Consider the following 23,046-nt stretch of genomic DNA (forward strand, 5'->3'; position numbering starts at 1 on the left):
ATCGTACAAGGTGTTCTTAAGCATTATCTTTTTCTGACCTGCACAACAACCTGGGTTCAGTGAGGTAAACACACTGGATGCTAAATGTGATAATGCCTTGATGGGAAAATAAAAGGCTAGGAGGCATCCAAACCGCATCAGTGGAGAAAACGCCTCTGCAATGTATTGTTCAACACTCAGGGTGGCAGATAGAGTTCTGATCTAAAAACAACTGCAGGTTATATCACAGTCATCACATACAACAGGATAATAAATACTATACTCTTTATTTAAATATTGTACAGATTTGAAAATGTTTTTACAGAGCTTAGATCTGCATTGAACTGTACAGCCAAAATATATATATATATATATTTATATATAGACACATGCTCTGGATGTAACAAAGTGTTTGGAAGAGGAAGATGAGAGATGACAGGGAAGAGTGTCGGGGCAGGTGTGAGTCAGGAACCAGGAACCACAAAGCTGACAGCAGCAGTACCATCTGACTGGGAGAATTGCTTCGTAATATCGTTAAGGCTGCTTAGATTGTCCTCAGAGCTGAAACACTTCACATTCGGACTATTTACTGCTCCTCTTTCATGGCCATCAGCCCCATTTCAAAATGACACCTGACACTGCAGTCTTCCAGTGTGAGCTGGTCAGATTAAGTAGGGAAACAGTCCATTAGACAGTGCGGATTGTAAACAATGATCTGAAGATCCACAGGGAGGATTTACTAAGTGTGCGATGGCTTTATCACTATTCCTAAGCTTCAGACTGAGTGCAGAGAAGCAGATTTCAGGAGAAAAAGGTTGAACACACTGTCATTGAAACGAGCTAGTGTTAAGACAGGAGGGCATGATGGGAAAGCTGTTTTGACTCTTATGGCTATGTAACAGTTTCAGGCTCGGTGCTCAGTAGCTGGCACATAGTCGGGGGTTTAAGGAAATATGGACATCTGCCAGTATCAACGACACCTGATACAAGGCACATCATCGTAACATTACATAAAATGCGGATTTTACTCAGAATTTTTTTTTTTTACTTTGTGGTAAATGCAGAGTGGAAATCTGTAGCGATGTAATGGAAACATAATGACCATTTTTCACATGAAACCTGCAGTGACCTGACATGAATGTGCCGTTGGAGCTCTACAGCAGGCAGGAAAGAGAGAAGAAAAGGAAATGCTGATTGAGAACAACAGTTTCTAAAGCTACTCTGATGCTGTGATCAGTCCAAAGCAATTTGACAATTCCACTGAAGAAAGAAGTTACAAAAATACATTTGGTCACATGACCAACTTCCACTGTTTTTAGCTTTTTCAGATATGCTTCTTAAGCTTTGTGCGTTTAAGGCTGCAAGACCAAATTCAGCCCAGTGGATATGGAGAAGTCTGTAGCCTTAACATCCAGAGTTATACATGTCACTAGACAAGCACATGAGTGCATTCATTATCACACATACACATGTTCATAGACACATCACATGTAATCACAATCAAGACTTCAGCAGCAGCTGTGAGCTTAAAGGGAGGGCATCAGTTTGACACAATATATATCTGGAGAGGCGTCTGAGCTATAAAATTATCACCCCAACAGCCATGAAGTAACAAAATGTGTGCAACACTTGAATTGCACTGGTATGGAAAAGGCAGCTGCCGCTCTTCTTCATTTAATCTTATTGGATCACCCTGCCATAAAACTAACCACAGATTTTTTGCAAACATTTAACAAAACATCCCAGAACAGCACACTATTGAACTTCTGCTCCCTGCACCCACATACAAGGTTCCAGGCCCTTTGATGAAGGTTTTCTAACTACCACTGTATCATTAGGAACATCTGCTTGCACGAGGCAGCGCTTTTATTGAGCCCTAATGCTGCCATTTCCTGTGCAGTTCCCTTCTTGACACTACTTATGGACTGTATATTTCCCTTCCAGCAGCCCAGCTTGGGGCCGCTTTAACAGTCTAACACCTACTGTCTGGCTACATCTGCCTCCATCTCTGAACTTCCTCCCTGCCCAAACCAACGCCATCAGAGAAAGACGACTTATCCTTGTCAGACAGGATCCTCATCTCCAGCGTGCCCAATGACTGCTTATCCCAGCCAATGGGATTATCCAGTGAGCACTGGAACACTGCAAAGATGCCAACACTGCAGCCTGGCCAAGAGGACGTTTCAGGCCTCTAGTCCTCTTTATTCTGCCCCTCTCTGATGTTCAATATCACAGAGGAGAGGGCATGTAGGAGTTTTTCGGGGGAGTAGAGGGGGTTGATGGTCAGCTGGAGGGCTGAGGCAGAGTCGTGCCAGTGCATGCGGGGGAAGCATCTGACATCAGTCCTTCATCCTGGCCAGCAGGAATCAAAGCAGTCCGTCACCTGCAGAGGCAGATGCCCCCCTGTCACAGCTCCACATAGACTCTAATCGGTGTATTCTGCCACTATGGACAGCAGCACTGTGATGTCATCTGGCTTTCCTCCTGGACAGAAATAAACAGTGTCCTATTATGACGATGCTCAGCGAAAATGTTGTTTCAATGTAGGAAACACTGAATCATAAACGGGTCATAAATTCACCAGTTTCAATTTGGTTCAGGTAGAAGTGAGACACTTACCTCTTACATTCAGTCCGTTGTCACAGGCAAACTGTGCAAAAGGTGACATGTAGTTGGGGTCATACGCCAGTACGTGGGCCTGCTCCGCGATGCTCCGTGCTGTCTGCTGGATGCTCTCATAGTTTGTGTTCTTAGGAGCCAAAACAAATAAGATATGAGTTTGTATTCCAGACATATCCCTGATTCAACTTCCACCATCAAACCTGTTTGGACTTCATCGTCACTCACCTTGAGTTTCTTCAGCTCTTGCAGGATCATGTAGTCAGGCATGTTGTCAAAGAGCCCGTCAGTGGCCGTGAGGATGATGTCACCGAGCTGGACGTCGAAGGAAGAGCTGTCTGCTGCATCAGGGCTGCAGGAACAGATATAGTGAAGTCACAAAGAGAATACTGCATGCAATCATTTTGGTCATTTAAAGGCATAGTTCTGTTTTTTTCTGGAGTGGGGTTGTATGAGGTACTTATTCATAGTCAGTGTATTAGGACAGGGTCAGCAACAAATATTTTAGATATTAATATATTATATTATATATAATATAATATAATATAATAAATTATATAATATTTTAGATTTTACACTATATTTAAAGTATTTTCACCCCTTTATTTTGCTGTAAGACAAACTTTTCAGAAAATCACTGTTAAATAACCCCAATAACACTCCACCCAAAGCCATCAGACTTCTTTGGCAAAAACATTTTACCTCACAGAAAACAGGAACTGCTGGTCTACCGCTGCCTTAATCTGTTTGTTTGTGTTATCGTGTGTCCTCTGTGTTTTCATGGGTTAGTTCAGATTCACCGGAGTCACACAATAACATAAATTAAATGACCAAGGCAGCAGTAGACAAGCAACTCCTGTGTTCTGAGAGGTAAAATTAATGGTTTTTACAAATGTTGTCTGGCTGCTTTGAAGAGAGTGATATCTGGCTTATATAACAATTGAAAAGTCTGTCCAATGGCAGCATAAAGCAGTAAAAATAGATATAAAACTGACTTGACTTTTGTTTTAGGTGGCTAACATTAGTTTTTCTGCTGACCCTGTCCACAGCAGTACATTACAAGCTTTGCTTTGTAGCACTTCTCCTTTATGGATAAGAACTTCATATAGCCTTACAGCACTGAGCAATATGCCTTGTAAATGATATCTCTATTTTTAGAATATTCTGCTCTATAAAATATATATCTTGATTTAAATATTATCTACAATAACATACCTTTAATTCTCAAATAGTGCAAACATAATAATCTTGTAATAGGACTGGGCAATACGGACAAATTCAAACGTCACAGTATTTTTGATTAAATACCTATTTATATTGCAACAAAATTGTAGGGATTACTATTTGTGCTTCCATAAAATATTAACACAATGAGATTTTTGATAAATAATTCGCAGTAATTTTGATATAATGACTAACCAAATAATAGAACAGTCTGGTAAGTTCAGAAAATTACATCACTTGACTGTAATGCAGCCTTTAACACCAGGAAAAGACAAAGCTTATGCCATATCGAATAACGATATCCAAAATCTAAGACAATATCACATATATTCATATCCTACATCTAAGTCTAGTGCTACATGACCCTGTTGTTTAATGATAAATAAATTGACCTTGTATCTTGCATTATCAGTATTTTATCCAGCTTTAACAATCTGACTTCAAATAATCTAAACTATCCTTTTAAATTATTTAAAAATTTGTTTAGTCGCATGGTGAAAACTAAAAATTCTCTCCAACTCTAGCATCAGCAAGGTTGTGACTGCTTTAATTCATCCTGTTTAAGCTTTTTCTCTCTAGCATTTACACCCCCGTACAGGAAATCTGTTCCGTCTGAGCTGATAGATTAATCTGGACTTGTAACCCAGCTTCTGCTCTACTCAAGGAATACTTACCGATTACAGCACATTACTCTAACTGGTGGGAAAATATCCTGACAAAGCTCTGAAACTAGACACTCAATTGCTACTGATATTTCACATTTGGTACAGAAACTTAATCATATGTGCAGGATGAGGACAAATTCAAAGAATCATCACATGGAGGTTTTGGAAAGGACACTCAGGTTCCAATAAAAAGGTGCCACAATTATGACCATGGGTGCTACAAATACATAAAGGCAGGAACCAAGTTAGTCTGCCAGTGTCAAGTTCACTTCTAGGAAGATGCCCTTACCCTACTGCACACCCCCCGAGCCAGACATGAATATTATTCATTACAGACGGACAGCCTGGACTCTATCATGACACTGAGCCAAAGCTCCCTGGAACAGCCTGTCCTACACTGTGATTTTTATGTTGCAGATACTGCAGTCCAAATGCCACTTTTCCCAGCAGCCAGGTAAAAGCCATAGAAAGATGCTGACTGTACATGCAGTACGGGCAGCCACAGTTAGATATGGACGAATGAGAAACTGCTCCAGTGTATGAATTGAGTGAGCAGCTGTGTATGGAATGAATTGGCAGCCGTGTTTGGATTCATCATCCATTGTTCAACACGTCCATGAGTCAAAGCCATTTCTCAAATACCACCAAGGACAAACACTTACGATAATTACACAGTGATAGCTCTGAAACGCCTTATCATCGGTTCTACTTATGAAGATAATCCTCAGGCAAAAAGTATGAAGCCATGTGATGAGAACACAGTGTTTCCTTCATATCCAATCACTGTGCTGGAGGACAACTAATGAAAGCAAAAAAACAAATCTCACTAAATTCACTTGTAGCAAACATATTAATGCTAGCAAGAGTATCTGCAGAGACCCTGTCCTCTGCCTGCATTTCCTTATTTTCTCATTATTTTGCTGTCCTCGGGACACTTCACCAAACCAAATGTCACCACTTGACTTCCTGGGAATGACACTCAATCAACTATCTAGTGCATTTACAAACAGGAGAGACAAATCCTACTGATTCTACCTTTAAGTAGCCCACATAGCATTAAAATTCATATTCAACTTGATTTAATAATGGTACACAAAAAAGTCACTGCTTTGCTGCAACACAGATTTCAAACAGGACAATAAAGACTAAACTGAACTGAGGCCTTGAATGACTACTAGTACTCAACCTTATACCACATCAAGAATACTCCAAATCCTATTTTTCAAGGAGCAGTTTTCATGTCTTCTACAGTCAGAGGAATGTTGTTAATGCATTTCAGTTCTGACCCTTGCACTCTTTTCTATTGGTTGCTATGTTAGTGATCTAGGATTGGAGGCTTAATCTGCTGTTGCACTCAGTGTAAATCACTCTGAGTAAATCCTTCAACGAAATGACTAAAATGCACAAATTAAAAACAAAGTGTCATTTCAAGCACCACATTTAATCCATACTCGCTGAAAGTGATGATGGGTTGTTAGAGACTGGATTCAGGTCATTTATAAGAAATAAAAAATAAAAACACTCTTGATTCTGTATCGTTGGTGACATGCAGTTCAGGTTCATCTGTGGTTCATCTTCCCTCCTCAGTTTTTCCGAAACACTTTTAAGAGGCTCAAAATAATCTGCCCGGTCGAAGACAGAACGAGTGAAAAGGTGGCCAAGCCTGCTGGTGCAGGATTGGCTGCCGACTCTTCGGTTTGCCCATCAGCCCACACAGACTTTGACCCGGGTAAGAGGGAAGCCTTGGCAAACATCCAGCGCCTGCCCTGCACTCGACTGTGTCTACTGTGCTACTGCTTGGCACACTGCAGCAACGAGACATGGCAGCACGTGGCCCCTGACACTGTTACACTGCAGCTCAACACAGTACAGGCGCTACATTCACAAGATGCTGCTGCGTGTGAGGGACACAAACACTACAAAATGTTCTGCAGGGCAATTTGTTACAGCTAAGCGCCTTGTTATGTCTGCATGTGATCTGTATTGTTATGACAAAGCATGCAGCTTTTATCACAGCTGCTGTGAGAGGCACATATATCATCGCTCTATCAGCTGTTGTATTAACTGCTCAGTACAAACACCCCTGTTGTCTTGTTCCCAAACAGACCCACTCACATGTGTGACAGCAGGTGTATGAGGCAGTGCCTTTTGGGCGTCTCACCTGTCACTGAGGACGGCCCCTTCAGCCCCAGGTGGCGCGATGGACAGCTGGAAGGGCGTGTTGAAGTAGTGTTGCTGCTCGTCTGAGCGGTGGACCACCTCCCCTCCCCGGACCACCAGGAAGCCCGAGTCTCCCAGGTTGGCTGTGTGTAGCCGATGACTCTGCCGGTCCAAAACCACAATGCAAGCTGTGCTGCTACCTGCAAATATACACACACACACGTGTACATTTATTTCTACATTTCTTTGCAAATGTTAGGCAAAGTTTTGAAATATCCTAAAAACAAGTAAATATGGCCTGCATCATCAGCACAGAACATTCATGACAAAACTAAAAAAATCATGCAACAACTTAAATTCCTTAGGTACATTTAGTGTTGTTTTAAAATTAGAACGATGTGTTTGGCAATAATCACATGAACTCTACAGGCTACAACCACGTCAAGTTGCTCATATGAACTACCAGTAGGAAAAACATGCTCTGTAAAAGCCTATTGTATGTTTATGATGTTTTTTTTTTGATGAACTTTACTATAACATTTAAATGAACATTTTAAGAATAAGAACTGTTCTTTGTTTTTGTTGTAACAGTCATGTCAGATTTGGTTCAGTGGAGTACTGCAGTCTACAAAGCGAGTTGGAGTGACTGAGGTGAAGGAACACTGCAGAAGTGCAAGACAAGCTCAACATTGTAATCTGACAATAACAAGCGCCTACGAAGTCCTGCTATGTAAGTTGATCAGCTGTTTATAACTGTCAATTGTCTGTCAATGTAATGCTAGGCCAGTTATTCTGAAAACAAAAAAAACACTACTATAAAAAAATACACACTGGAGTTGGAGTTAAGTGGCTGCCTGCCAGACTGTTAACATATTTAATCATTATACACATCTGCTCCTTCTAAAAGATTAGAAATGATTTCCACCTACTCATAAACAGACACTAACTCATTTGGTGAACATTCAGCATTAATTTAAACTGTAATTAACATGAAACAGGGAAACAATAACAGCCATTCTTGGCTGGAATGGAACTTGGAGAATATTTCATATCATATTGCAGTAAATAAATTACAGATTTCTCCTTATATCATATTTTCTCACTACATCTTAGCCTTTCTTACCCTCAGTTGTACATGAACTACATGTTATATGAACGTGTGTTTTAAAATTGCTCTCATAAAAATGTAAAATTATTGGTTATTTAATCATATCGGCCATGAGAAGCAGGCAGTTATCGGTATTGGCTGAAACTCTATATTGTGCATCCCTAAACCTTTTTCACAGTAGACATTTTGGCTTGCAGGAAAAGCACAGGTGTTACTAACAACATTAATAATGACTGCATTCTTTTCAAGCGTCCCAGTAAGGCATGACAGTGAGCCAGCATGCACAATACTAGCACCCTGAAGCTAAATGGAGTTTATCCATCACTAATATAATTACTTACACCTGTGCGTTTTCTACCATGACACGCCAAAATATCATCCGCTTTTGCCATTTAGATTTTGTTTTATTACAAAATTTTCATAAAAATGTTTGGATGAAGACAAAGCTGCATACAAGCTGCTAAAAAACAGTATTTCTTCCAGACTTTATGCAGCTTCACAGCTTAGGAAACAACTCTGCGTTTATGGAAAGATACCTCTCTGAAGTGTGCTGGGCAGGCTGATTAATGAAGTAAGCCTGAATACACAAACTTGACGTACCACAATCAACGTAGCGGTTTTAAGAATTTCTAGAGTTCCACCATGTGGAAGATGGTGAGGAGGAAACATGAGCTGGTGGAGCAGGCGGACAGCGTGCAGCCACACCCTGCTGCTGATTCATCTGGCCCACCAAAATATGCTCTCTGGGATCAACCTTGAAAACCCCTCACGCACTGTGACTCACTCCCTTTCCTCTATGTTTTCTCTCCAGCAGCACAATTACACACGCTGCCGGTCTCAAGAACATTCCCTCTGCCGTGAAGGAGCAGCACAATACAGTGTTGTTTCCCCTGCTGCACATGTGATAACAGGGTGGAAAAGTACTGACGCTCGCTCTAACAGAGATCCGATCCTACAACATTTGTCCGCTGATGTTACATGTTTGTGCACGCTTTGTTGCAGCAAAGGACGAAAAGGACTGTGGAAATGAACTGCATGGGGCAGGTCGGGACTTGGGACATTCCCAGGACTTCTTAATGGGATCGGGCTGTTCTCTGACTCATGATGCAAAAATCTCCATTCAGCCACCGCTAAACTGAACAGACAGAAACAAACAACCTAGCCCTAAATAGTGTAGTGAGATCCGAACCACATGGAAAATGTACCGTTTCATTGGCAAGCACAGTATGCCTCTGCACAGCATGGGCTGAACTACACTGTCCTGCAGAGTGCATGGCGTGGATCTTAATTTGTTTAGCGAGCTTCTAAACAAGATGAGAGGCACCGCGTAGGAAAACTAGGAGTGCCTGAGTCTGTAGCCCTAGGATAACACATTTAATACAAATGGTTTGGAAAAGGAGACCTTCAGTCTTCTTGTACTCACTGAACTTGACAGGATAATCAAATCAATTGTATACAGGAATGAACGGGGTGATGACCAATACAAAACAGCAGCAGATATCCAGACATCCCGTGTTAAAGGGACAGTTCAGATTATCTGAACTAAGGCTGTCTGAGGTGCTACTGATTATGAACAAGAATACTTATTCAGTATTCTACACTGCATTGACAGGGTCCTCTTTTAGAACAAGTGGAGGTGGGTATGACTCTCTCTGTGAACACTGAGATCCTCTGTGTTTCCAGTGGCTTTACTCACCCAGTAGTGGCACTTTGTTCTGCAGCAGCTCATAGTAGCTGGTCGTGAGGACTCCCACAGGGTTGCTGGGGACAAAGCGTCCTTCCTTCACCAGCCTCTCACATGTCTTCATCAGTGTACCTGAAAACTGTGATGGGTCCACTCCATAGTCCCGCCACCCACCTACTCCATCTGCTACACCTAAAGACAGACAAACAGGTGTTTATTTAATGATTGGAATTAATAACTGTAGTTCAATAACATATTAATTAATTCTGTATTGTGCATAATCCTATTTTTTAAAGGCCATGATGGAATTATTTTTTTCCCAGAGGGCCAAGTAAGATCAAGCTCGAGAAAACAATAATCATTTCTGACATTCCTCAGACTTGTTCCACAAGTGAGGATCTTGTTAGAAAAAGAACAATGTCATGTAGCTGGACAGTAAAGAAAAACAATGGCCACTTTCACCAAGATGCAGAAAGGACATCCAGTACAGAAAAAAAGTGTCCAAGAAATCAAGGAAATGCCACACAATGCCTCAGTCTGTGAGGAGCTCATCTTTGACCTGTTTCACTTATTCCTGATAACATTAAGCGCATCTATCCTGTCGTCTATAGAAATGAAGAGTTCTTTCAAATAATTAAACACAGCTAGATGTTATTTAATATTCACTGTAGTTCCATATGTTTTAGCTAACTGATGATATATTTTGGCTCTAGACTTGCGAGTTAATGAGAACACTTGTTCCCATAGGAGCATTTGGTCAGGTCCAAGATTTTCCTAGAAAGGAAACTTTAGTCTTGTTACTCTCAGGACTGACCATACAAGGATGTCCCTCTGCGTCTCCTCAGCCTCTGCCAGAGCAGAGAAACAGGCCCGCTCAAAGCAGACAACTTTGCAACTAATCAAACCCTCCAAAAATAACCCGTCTTGGTGAAGGCATGTCTTGATTTCTATAATTTTTTGTGTTTTTTGATTAACTCAGTCCACGTCAGCACAGAGACATTCAGTAGAGCTGCACAGTCCTGCAGAGGTGTTAAAGGGATAGTTCACCCCAAAATTAGAAATACACATTTTTCTTCTGGCCTGTAATGTTATTTATCCATCAAGACTGTTTTGGTGTGGAACTATTTTCTTTATCAGAAAATTACATGAACCTGCTCACAACAAGGTCATGATTTTTGGAAAGAGACACTTCTGTTAATCTTTTTAAAATGTATTTTCATTGTTTTGAGCACCACAACCCAGGTGACATTACAAAGTTTCCAAAGGTATTGATACTGCTCACTCAATTCCTTAGTTCAATACAGTCTTTATTGTCCTGCTTCAGATTTGGTTTGCAGCATAACCAGACAGTGTGCAGTGGCTTTTTCTGTACCAGCACTATGTGCACATTGTTAACAAAAAATGGGGGAGAAACTATTTTGTCCATAGGACTTTTTTTTTATATCATTTTTGTCATGGCATTGAAAGAGGTATTTTTTCTAGTAGTATCATGGAGAAGTTTAAAATTCTGGCATCATGTGGTAGAGCTGAAACAACTGATAAGTGAGTCAAAAAAAAAAATACTCATTTGATAATTGAGTAATCATTTAAGTCAGTTTTCACGCAAATATGTCAAACATTTCCTGGTTTCAACTACTTGCATGTAAAGATCAGCTGTTTTTCTTTGTCATTTAAATTTTTTTATGATTAGTCTTTGAGTTTTGGACTTGTTCTGGACGTAAAAAGCAATTTCAAGATGAGATGTTACTTTGGTCTCTGAGAAACTGTGATTAGCATTTTTGACTTTTTTTTTTTTCTTTTTACAGACTAATTGATTAATCGTGAAAATAATCAGTAGATTAACTGATAGTGAAAATATTTGCTAGTTGCAACCTTAGTGTGTGCAATGAATTCTCCAATTATTAGGAACCAGGGAAGTTCAGGTTCGAGCATCCTTATTACAAACAGCAGGCTGTTGCAGGTAATCCAAACAGAAAACTTAACACTGAAGTACAAAGATGTGGTGTTAGCAGAGGATAATGGCATGTGAAAGCTCTGTCTTATCATTCAGTGGATCCTTCATGTGGATCATGGTTGTTATAGATTGAACCTTTTAAACTGTATAATATTGTAATAAAATGTGATCGCACGTGGGATCGAACCTTCATATAAGGCATTTCAGCCTTCAGATGGAGTGGGTGACCCTTGACCTCCCACTCACGTCACAGCCAGTGCTGTACAGGTTGATGTGGCATGTCTTGGTTAACATTTCCACGGCAAACAAAAGCAGCAGACACTCACCCAAAACATCCGCGGTTCTGTGTCGGGCGATGAAGCAGGCGTCGTCCCCATAGCACATGCCTTTCTTCAGTATACCTTTGCGGAAATCTTTGCCGAAGCCGCAGCTCGCTGTCACCAGGCTGTAGTCGCGGCTGTCTGTCTGAGAAAGTCCGCCGATGACAGCTCTGGCAACCAGTCGACCGTACGACAGCACGGACAACATCACCTACACACCAGCTCCCACCAAACGAACCGGCCAAGCTAGCAGCCCCGCTAGCTTAGCGTCGATATGGGCTGCACACAATGTTGACTTGCTAACCTGCTAACGAGGTTGGAGATGTTAACCAGACAATAACAGCCGCCAGCACGCAAACACAAAGCCTTCCGCTGATATGACACGAACAGCCTCTGGGAGCTTTATTCCTCCGCCGTGGAAAACTGAGAGAAATTCAGAGAAAACAGTCTCCTCTCCGGCTCCAGCAGACCCGTCGTAAACGCTGTTTCTCTGTGGCCATGGTGCCAACTCTGTCTCGACACGCTACATAACAGAGGATGTGCACGAGCTGCTGTGCTCGCGGCCTCCCGCACCCTGCTCTGCTAGCGAGGTCTTGTGACTGCTCTGACGTCAAGCATCATTACGCAATGTACGTTTTCCAAATAAGGAAATGTAACTTTCTGTCAGCTTTTATCTTATCTGTTAGTAATACAACTATGCGTTGAAAAGTTGAATGGGTACATACATGTTTTTGGACACTTAAAGTCCTATTTTGAAGCATAAGAATAAACATGACACATGAGAATAACAAAGAAATATCCATGTGGGAAAATTAATAAGAGGAAACAGCCCAATTCTTGAATATTTGTAAGACTGGATAAGACATTCTTCTTGTAGCACTTTTTATATAAAATATTTCACACCTCTTTCCTTCACTTCCCTGCCCTGGATGTTGCACCATATTCTGTCTCCCCCTTGTGGGTGTTGATTGATGGGAGCCCCTTTATTCATGAGGTGTTCATGGTCAACAACAAGGACTGGAATTTAAAATTATGTATCTCTGTTTGCATTGTGATTTTTAAACTTACAGTTGATCCCCAAATCAAAAATACATATTTCCATCTTACCTGTAGTGCCATTTATTCATCTGCATTGTTTCAATGTGAGTTGTTGAATTTTGGAGACAGCAAAGAGATATCTGCCCTCTCTCAAATATATTGGAGCTAGATGGGAATCAACTTGTGGTGCCAAAACATTTTAAAAAGTGTCTCTTTCCAGAAATATTGACGTAAGATTACAACAGCAAGGTTTAGTTGAGTAATTGAGGAGTCAATCAAAATATTAGTTGCAAAAATGTTCAACCTTAGCGAGTTCCACCTTCTTAAATATAAGGATTGACCTCCTTTCTTTGTTGTTTATGATAAATGAAGAGTGTTTGGGTTTTAGGCTGCTGTTTTTAGAGCCAGGCAGATATATTAGTAAACTGATATCAACCTAGACCAGCTATATCTGTCTTTATCAGTCTAAATTTGTGTGTCTCCAATACAAAATTTACTAAACAACGCAAATTGTTTTTTATCTTTATAGGTAGCATTTTATGTAAATTTTATAATTTTTCTTAATTGTTATATTTGTGTTTTTTAATTTGTAGTTATTAGTATTTATTTAAAAAATACCAGTGAGAGTTAACTGTTTCAGTGCCCTGATGCTATTTCAGACTTTAGATATTTAAATAAAGAATATCAACCAATACACCAATACTAGAATATGGTTATGGTAATATTAGTATTGGCCTCAAAAATACAGTATCAGTCGATCTCTAGTTGGTTGGACAAAAGAGGCAATTGTGATAAACGTTTTTCACTTTTTTTGGACATTTTATAGACTTAATGATCGGCAGGCTGTTAATGAAAATAATCAGTAGTTGCAGCCCTATTCAAGACGTATCCGTAGGAACTATTTTCTTTCTACCATATCACTTCACAGAAGGAAGCGTGCATCTATTCACGGAAGACAGGTTACAGCCCGGCCAAAAGAGACGCCATAAATGTTTACATCCTGTGCTGTCAAAAGCACAAACCTCTTGTCCATGAGTTCCATTACATACGAGAAAAGGCAGACAATATTAGCCAACATTTCCAAAACCTTAGCAAAATAATCTAGATGGATTAATTGCACTACAGGTAAGAGTAAACATATGTATTTTTGATTTGGGGATGAACTGTGCTTTTAAAAGCATCAACTTTTAGGAACAAATGACATTCAAATACCAATTTCCCCCTAAAATACACTCAAAGTTTATTAGAAAGATTTAGACATTACAAGAGTGCTTCTTTATTCATTTTAATTTAGCACAAGACTTGTTTAAAAATGTGATGATGCAGTGTAAAGTCAATATCCTATGACACTGACCGTAAATAAACTGTAAATAAAGTTTTACAGAAGTAAACAGGTGTTTGTGACTTTTCCCCATTGGTTTTATAGCCATTAATAACCATTATCGACAGTGAGAAAAAGATAACAACTGAATAAAGACATGAAAGAAAACGGAAAAATTGTGCACAGCTTCAAACAAGGCATTCCTGTGCATAAGTAGCCGTATTGTTACATTTTTCCTGATTGAACAGTCATATGTGGCAAAGACTAGCTGCAAAATGAGTGCAAAACACCTGAGGTTTTCATGGTGACATTATCAATTTACCCCTGTGGACAAAACAACAAAATATTTTGCTTTCATCGTGTAGGAGTGAATAACTTTTCAGTATTGGCAGCATGAAGGAAAACCAATCCTTCAAACGCAGAAGACGAAAGCAGAATAGAGGAGTGAGACTCCGGACAGTTGTCCCCCCCAACTCCCGAAATCATTTCTTGGCTTGCTTGGTGACCATGTTGCGAGGGGGAGTCACGGGACGGCTGCCGTTGGGCTTCTTCTTCTCAGCTGGTTTCAAAATCTACAAAAGGAAGACAGAGTAGAGGTGCACAGAGAAATCATTATCTCTATCTAAAATGATCTGTCTCTGTATGTGTACTGTGATAGAAACTAGAAGTGGGTGTAACTTATCCTGGAAGTCACATTAAATCAGACACATATTGTGTTTTCTGACCTAACATTCAATAGACAACACAATTGTGCTTTCATATCATCTAGTAATATTTGTGTATAACAAATTATGAAATATATTTCCATATCCTCATTCTGTACTTTTTAATCTCTTGCTTATTTTAAAATGTTTATATAAGTTTTATGATTCCTATAATATTGATTATTAAGTACTTGTGTGGAAATATATACTTTGATCAAAGTAAAAAGTAGCACTCTGAAGGACACCGTGTTACATATTGGAAATTATTTTTTCCCTCAAATAATAACAAGCAACTTCAGGTAGAAGAAATCTCTTTTTCAATCCGACTATTGGTGCGTTTCCAAATAATGTGTTCAGATCTGGCTGCATCCCTAACTACTAGGTGTGTAATGATTCACTCATGCATCTGATGCACTGGACTTTAATGTGTAAGACACAAGTGCATCGGTTGAGACGGCCTGTATCGGTAAAAGCTGAGCATGAATCAGAAACAAATCGATAAGGTGCCAGCGCATCGATGCACATATGTTTCATTTTTGGTATCAATGTAGTGCTGCTATAACTTTCCTCCATTTTCTGTCTCCTCTTGTCTCCGCCTGCACCGCTGTCACTGAACGCCTGCTGCCACGATCACACAAAACAAGTGCTCCCTCTCCTGTGACTCCTCTTGATTACCCTCAGCAGAGTACAGAGCCATGAGTCTGACCCACAGAGACGTCATGTCACTGTGAGAGCAGGTAACACGGAGCATCACTGTTCCTCCACACTAATCAAAACCACAGCAAAAAATACTAATATTTTAAATAGTTTTAAAGTTTGTTCACAAATTCTGATTTAGGCTGCAGGATCTCATTTACACATGAGACTCATAATAAGATGTTAACACCACTGTAATGTCCCCTTCTCTCTGTCTCTTTTGCTGCTAACTAGAGCTAGCACTCTACAAACATAGCATTAATTGAATCAAAATGTAAAGATTCACTCATTGCATTATCTTGTATTGCATCATATTGTATTGTATTGTGATAGAGCTGAATCGTATCAAACTGAATTGTTGGCCAAATTTTTAAGATCGGTCTCAGTCAGTGAGATACACACCCCTACTAACTACAGTGTTGGAAATGTTGAATGAGTCAGCGTCACATTACTGTTAAACACATCTAATGAAAAAGCCTTCGTTTTGCAAGTGAACACATGTTGACCCATCTCAATTTCAGATTCCAGTCTCTTTCCTTTTCCACAAAATACCCACTAACACTCACTAACATCTGGCTTTCATCTTCAATGGGAAAGGGTACAATCTACATTCACCGCTGGGTCAAGTGACTCTGTGGTAGTCATGGGTATTTATCTGCTCCAGCTCCCATCAGTGGTGATGGAAACATGACACTCGGGTAGACACTAATTATCACCCCTTTTCTGGCACTATAAAGGGCTCGTCACCTCTGTTGGTAACTTCTGCGACTCTTTGTCTTCTTAACCACAAATTCCATCCATCTCCATTCAATGTTACACTCAAGATTATTCTAAATTAGTCTGCACTGAGGTTGAAAAAGAGACTTATATAAAAGACAGAAAAAAGTAACCACTGTAACATTGTCACTGGCCTACATTCAGCTTTCTGCTGTTTACTAATCCTGTTTTCTGCCATGTTCATGACTTCAAATGTGATACATTAAAAGGCAAAACAGAAAGGCAAATGTGTCTATTGGCAACATGAAAGAAGTCACTCACCTAATTTTAACAGGTTTACCTGCATTTAAAAAAAACCTACATATACAGAGCACACCAGTTTTTCTATAAAAACAGTATAAGAGAAGGTTTTGGACATTTGTGATGGCTGTTTTCTTTACTTTTTACATACTTCATTAGTAAAAGTCAATAAATATGTGAAATAGTTAAGACAAACAGTAATTGCAGTAGGTGCAGTAATTACCTTAAATGTTTTGTTAATGGGAAATTAATCTGAGATTATTAAAAGGTACTAACAACAATCAATTTCATGTAGTTCCTTTATTCAATTGAGCTGTATTTTACAGTTACTCCAGAAGTCCAATTAAACTGTGATTCATATCATTCATAAGTATTTAATGCACAAGTGAGAACAACTTACCTGAAAAGAGCACATGAGGGTCTCATCCACACTCATCATGGCACCAGCGTTGTCAAACTCCCCACAATAGTTAGGCGCTGAGAACAAAGTGACAAGCTGCCTCTTTGCGAAGAATTCATAGCCATCCTCAACAACCTACACATGAGATAATAACATTAGAAAAGACAGGTTAAAACGCTCCTTGGGTGGATGCTACTTGTATGCTGCTGAACGTGAAGAGTGTCAGATATTGTCAAGAGCAGCAGTTGCCGACCTGATGGGTCGGGACCCCTACAAGGGGTCATAAGATGATTAACACAATTGGGAAGCAGAAAAAACAAAACCACACAAAATCATGTGTATTTTCCCCAGACTTTTCTCTGGTGCTTCCGTTTTTCTTGTGAATCACTGGGTTATTTTACCTCTTCCAAATCTCTAATTTTTCTCACATAAAATAAGGAAACAAATCTTCAGTTGAACTGGTCACTACCACTAAACATGTTATGCAATAAGTAGACTTTGCTTTGTTTTGAGAGGTCACAAGCCAAAAACTCTGTCCAGTGTACACAGTATGAGCGCCAGTTCTCTGTGTGTTCTCTATGCGATGTCCTGCACTCCTTGTATTTGCATGCTCAATGACCTGCTAACATACAGCCACGTCACGCCGTCACATCTCTGTTTACAATGACGGAGGTGGTGATTACCTGATGGGCACGACAGATCAGATCCAGGTCATGCTTGTGCAGGAACTTGGCCACCACCTCTGAGCCAAAGGTAAATGATACGCCCCGGTCGTTCTCCCCCCAGCCCAGAACATCCTTGTCTGGATCAGACCAGAGCAAATCGCACAGCAGACCCTGGTCGGGCACATCAGTGGGACGCATGATGCGTCTGATCTGCTCCATGGACTGAAGGTCAGGAGACAGTCCTAAATGGAACAGCAGTAAAAGTACAAATAAACACACTGATATTGGGGTCAATACCTACATAGGTGAGACCTATGTCAGTTGACAAACTGCAAAGACAGCATTACCCAAGGACAAAGAGAGTGGCTGACGTCAAAGGCAGATTACTTTGGACATTCTGCATTAAAAAAAAGGACTTCCACACTGACTAGTGGAATTAAAGAACCAGCGTGTAGGATCTAGTGGCCTTCTAGCCTCTCCCTCCCCTTCCAAGCATGTAGATGAACTTATGATAGGGCTACACAAAATTTCTGGCTGACATATTTCGATTGCTATATCATCATTATAGCAAACTTTCTCATACCAGGACATCACTGCAGCACTACAATGCTTCGTTATTATGTGGTTTTGTCACGTTTTACCTTTAACATTAATTGCAGCTTTTGCAATGTAGATACTGCACTTGGCCAAATCGCGATTTGGATAATATTGTGATCAAAAGCGCAGTCCAAACCTACAGTGGCCATGGAAGTCTCAAAAAATGCTAAAGGCCTTCTCCAGAGTGTTTGGTTTGTCCCTTCTGGGATATCATGGAAACATGGTGGTGAACATGATAGCCTCCATGGAAGCAACCCTCTACAGATATAAACTGCTCATTATAAGGTAACAAAAAAGTAACAATTCATTTCTCAGATGATTACACACTACTGAAAACAGGCCATATTCTGCCAATATTTCCCCTTAAATCTTACACACTGGACCTTTAAGGGAAATGTGTGAAACAAACCATCCACTTCTAAACTTAAGAAAGGTGGTTTTACTTTAATGTGAAAACAAAAACCCACCTCCGTGGCAGCAAAAGATCTTCTCATCAACAATGGCAGCAATAGGGAGGCAGTTAAAACAATCTGTGAAGGTCTTCCAGAGTTTGATGTTGTACCTTCTTTTACCTGAAGTTCAGAAAAAATGTTTCAATTAAACATTACATCCTAGCAATAAGAGTTCAAACCAGGAATGAAATCAAATCATAACAATACACACAGACACGATATGAAACGCCATCGCTTCAATCATTTGGAAATAGGGATGCATGACATGGATTTTTCTTCAGCCAAAACTGATAACTGATAAATACCTGTTTTTCATGGTGTTACCAATAAGATAACCGATAATTTCACATTTTTGTATTTTGGGAAATTCATATGGGTAAGAAAAGCTGAGATGTAGTGAGTGGAGATGGATGATTTAATATTCCATCACTCTGACAGAACCAAATTTAACTGACGTCGCCACTGCACTTAATGGGTCTGATTTTTAAACTATTCATTTCTTTTTTCTAGTAAAGTAAATGAAAAAAAAAAACTTTGGTCTCTCTAGAGAGTTCTGTTAAATAATTGAAATGAAATGTTTTGAAATAATCTGTCAAATCAGACATTATATCTAATATTTATGGGCCATAATTTTATTATCAGAATAACAGAAATTTCCCATTTTCAGCTGATAATTATTGAGCTCTAATAGTTATCGTGGAATGATAATTTGGAGATAATGTGTAAATAATGTGTAAATGTATAAACAAGACATTGTTTATAAGCCATATTGCCCAGACCTATTGTGCATCCCTATTTTGGAAATAATTTATGTAGATAAACTACTCACACTCATCATAGAAACCATATATTCTGTTGATTGAAGCACACTCATGGTTTCCCCTCAGCAGGAAGAAGTTCTCTGGGTATTTGATTTTGTAGGCCAGCAGGAGACAGATGGTTTCCAGAGACTGCTTCCCCCTGTCCACATAGTCCCCCAGAAACAGGTAGTTGCTTTCTGGAGGGAAGCCCCCGTACTCAAACAGCCTCAGCAGGTCGTAGTATTGCCCGTGGATGTCACCTGTAGGACAAGGATAAATCAATACAACTAAAACACCAAACTGAATCAATACTGTAACTGACCGTGACAATATGTACTGTAATAATACGCAGAATTTTAAATTATTTTATTATTCATAAAACTGTTACTGAATAGTACAAGCATAATTCAAACATTCACTGAAAAATACATCATTTTTTTTGGCATTCTTAAGTCATGGCTGGCTACTTCTGTTTTATTTTATAAGAAGGAAACCAGAGGCACTTTGAGGTAAAAGTATGGCTATGTGTGGTAAAAAAGGAATCATACTGCAATTATTTTCATTGAAATCCCAATTACAATATGCAATACTATTAGCATTAATTATAATTTACGCATCACAATTTTCACATTACACAAAAAAAATATATATATATATAAATTGTGGTCATGTGACATTTATTGGGTTCTGAACCAAACAAACATGTTTTCTTAAATCTTGACAAGATTTTTAAAACAGGGCATTTCCACAGCACTACAATACTCAGTTATTACACTGTTTTGTCACACATCTCTCTTTTATAAAAAAAAAACTGCAGAGTTCTGCAATTTGGACATTGCACTTGGCCATAGTGCAGTTTTGATAATATTGTGATTACTTGTGTAGCCCTAGTTAAGAGGAAAAATTAATTAAATACACACAAAACTCACTATAAACATCAAATCTATTATTTTGAAAAGGCTGTCGTGTCTTTTTGTTTTTTAAACTTGTGATAAATATCAGATCATGGACTTTATATACTGGTATTATCTTGCCTTGAATTATTGGTATTGTTACATCCGTATCATTTACCATTTTCTCCTCTGTGACACTTAGTTGAAACAAACTGATCCACAAACTGAGAAGCTCCTATTACAAGGATTTATTACAGTGCGTTCCTAAGACTTCTGATATATACAGTAGGTTGCCATTTTAACTCATAATCTAAATTCTGTATGTATCACAAGTCTGTTGAAGTACCGTGTGCTTGAAACATCACTCCCATAATGCATAATAAATTCTTGTAATTTTGGAAGTGAAGATTGTTGATGATGTACATGTCTTTTTCATAATTTTCCTTGGTGATATTTGATATTTTACAGAAATGCTTCTTTTAAGAATAGAAATTCTTCTTACTTTACAGATAGATACACAGATCTATTTAGGCATAAAGATCTTACTTACCACAAATCTTGAGAGGGGCCTCCAGCTCCAGGAGAATGGGTTGACTGAGAAAGATCTCCCTGGACTTGAGGCATAATCCACGGATCTCGTTCTCCTGCAGCTGCACATTCTTGCCAGGCTTTGCTCCCCTGACTGCAACATAAAAACATCAACAAAGGTCAGCAAAAAACAATGGTGGAACACGACTCTAGCTAAATTGGCAGCCCCTGGTACAGCATGTATACACTGTGGCTGAGTGGAACAAATGGTGAACATGTACTGTATACGGCGCCACCGGAATGCGCAGTGTTACTGTGTGAGAATCAGTGTGTATTGGACCAACTACATGTCATCTCTTGTCCTTCAGGTACACCAAAAATCTCAACCCAGACACAAATTAGTAGAAAACTGACCCATAAAGAAAAATTAACTTGAGCTAGAAAACCTAATACAGTATTTTGAAAGATACTGATAAACAGACGCTAACGCTAGCCGTCTAGCCGTATGTACGGTTAGCGTATGTCATTATTTAGCTAATAAGTAGTTATTATGGGTAATAATTCAGCTTTGTCTTACCTTCTAAAAGTCGTTGGATGATACTGTCTATGTTGAGCTTGTCAACATCAGCCATTGCAGCGCGACCTTTAACAAAAATCGATTCAGTCAAATGTAGGTCTTGTGAAAGCTAGCCCGCTAGCTATCCTGGCATTAGCTACCTAACGTTAGCTTCGCTGATTTTCCGGTGGCTGAGGAGGGTAAAGATGTTGGTGTGACCCTGCTTCTATTTAGCTGCTCGCTGACACTTGAATCTAATAAGCTACGTGGACATCTCAGTTTAAAAAAAACTCTACATCCAAGCTGGGCCTTTGGGAAGAAACAGGGACAACCAAAAAAATAAACGACAACCGCACTAGCTGTTCGCTAGCGATGGTGCCCCGTCTGTTTTTCTCTGCCGCACCTTGAACAGCTAGCCAGCTGCTTCAAGGAGGCTGCCGCTGTTAGCTGCTGCGCTGCTGCCCCCTGCTGGACTGGATGGAGAAAGACTCTTCAATCCATTTAGATAGAAAGATGAGTTCAGGAGTGTAATAACAGTACATCAACTTTTTGAAACAATATTGTTACTCAGATTTCAATCTTAATATCAAAAGAAACAAGTATCAGTATACAAACATATGTTCATACCCAGTCACATGAACCTTCCAAATAAAACAAATGTAATAATAATAATAATAATAATAATAATAATACAGGTTAACAACTCCCCTTTCCACACTCCACATACCACATTTTTAACACAAATAGCACAAATAACCAGAATGTTAGGGGAGATACTATAAAGGTTTTTTTAATTTTATTTTTTTTACAAGGGTTATTTAGACTCTTATTAACCACTTATACTGAAGTAATTTTAATCTTGCAAACAGGAATTTTCCCAGTCTATCTCGTGTGTCTGTCCCTCAAGCATTTGATCTGTTTGATATTGACTCTGCTGCTGAATGTGTTGCCAACAGGTTATAAAATCAAGATATGTGTCCCTAATTTAGATTGGTCAGAATCTAAAAACATGACTATTTTAACGTACCATGATTGCATTTTTTAATCATAGCATAATTTTTGGTGCCGTAGGCTAATTAGATTGGTAAATTATTTGAAACTGAGAAGATTAGTGAAGGCACAACAATAAACTTGTGTGAAATCATTAATTGTTGTTCAATTGAGTAATGTTTTACAGTTGCACAGTGTGTCAAATTAAAGTGCAAATCATATTATCCTGAAATACCTAAAGGGACAGTTCACCCCAAGATCAAAAATATATATTTTTCCTACTTACTTGTAGTGATCTTTATCAATCTGGTTGAGAAGTTACAGCTCAGCCAAAGTGAAAGGCGTTAGTGTTTACATCCCACACATGAGCCTCACAGGAGGAGATGCACAGGAGTAGGAGTAGATGTACACTTCTTTTTGCATGATAATAATATTGGTTGGTGTAGCTCAGTAGAAAGAAAATAGTTCCTGTATGAAACTGCTCACAGCAACATCTGTACATCATCTTGAGTAACCAGGTATTGATTTTTCTTTTCTTTTTTTTTTTGGTGCTTTGCACACCACAAGCCAAGTGCCTTCTAGGTCCATTATATAGAACTATGGATAAATAGTACTACATGTAAGAGGAAATGTATGTATTTTTTGTTCTGTGGTGAACTGTCCCTTTAATGCACAA

At 39.3% G+C, this 23,046-nt stretch overlaps 2 protein-coding genes across 2 annotated transcripts; both read right to left on the reverse strand.

Moving 5' to 3' along the window:
- Window positions 1–247: 247 nt before the first annotated feature.
- Window positions 248–12,308, reverse strand: pptc7a (protein phosphatase targeting COQ7 a). The gene is made up of 6 exons (XM_084729157.1): window positions 11,720–12,308; window positions 9,452–9,631; window positions 6,649–6,847; window positions 2,827–2,950; window positions 2,599–2,728; window positions 248–2,463 (listed from the first exon to the last, which is right to left on the reverse strand). Exons 1-6 carry the CDS (start codon window positions 11,919–11,921, stop codon window positions 2,405–2,407), a joined length of 894 nt encoding a protein of 297 aa, XP_084585283.1. The 5' UTR covers window positions 11,922–12,308; the 3' UTR covers window positions 248–2,404.
- A 1,658-nt stretch (window positions 12,309–13,966) lies between these two features.
- Window positions 13,967–21,804, reverse strand: LOC146320767 (serine/threonine-protein phosphatase PP1-gamma catalytic subunit A). Its single transcript, XM_084729158.1, has 7 exons — window positions 21,402–21,804; window positions 20,847–20,978; window positions 19,433–19,663; window positions 18,619–18,723; window positions 17,573–17,796; window positions 16,890–17,024; window positions 13,967–14,644 (listed from the first exon to the last, which is right to left on the reverse strand). Exons 1-7 carry the CDS (start codon window positions 21,454–21,456, stop codon window positions 14,555–14,557), a joined length of 972 nt encoding a protein of 323 aa, XP_084585284.1. The 5' UTR covers window positions 21,457–21,804; the 3' UTR covers window positions 13,967–14,554.
- Between the last annotated feature and the right edge of the window lie 1,242 nt (window positions 21,805–23,046).

This window comes from Lutjanus erythropterus, chromosome 10, assembly GCF_056507025.1.
Source record: "Lutjanus erythropterus isolate fLutEry1 chromosome 10, fLutEry1.hap2, whole genome shotgun sequence".
In the NCBI taxonomy this organism is placed as follows: Eukaryota; Metazoa; Chordata; class Actinopteri; order Lutjaniformes; family Lutjanidae; genus Lutjanus; species Lutjanus erythropterus.

Bases quoted from the DNA above. Each gene is read 5' to 3' on its own strand.
- pptc7a (XM_084729157.1), bottom strand. From the start codon at position 11,921: ATGTTGTCCGTGCTGTCGTACGGTCGACTGGTTGCCAGAGCTGTCATC. The intron at 6,848-9,451 runs GTGAGTAAAGCC...GTATATTTGCAG, and splicing joins GAACAAAGTGCCACTACTGG to GTAGCAGCACAGCTTGCATT. The intron at 2,464-2,598 runs GTAAGTGTCTCA...ATTTCTGTCCAG, and splicing joins CAACGGACTGAATGTAAGAG to GAGGAAAGCCAGATGACATC.
- LOC146320767 (XM_084729158.1), bottom strand. From the start codon at position 21,456: ATGGCTGATGTTGACAAGCTCAACATAGACAGTATCATCCAACGACTT. The intron at 19,664-20,846 runs GTAAGTAAGATC...CTTGTCCTACAG, and splicing joins GGCCCCTCTCAAGATTTGTG to GTGACATCCACGGGCAATAC. The intron at 18,724-19,432 runs GTGAGTAGTTTA...TCTGAACTTCAG, and splicing joins ATATGGTTTCTATGATGAGT to GTAAAAGAAGGTACAACATC.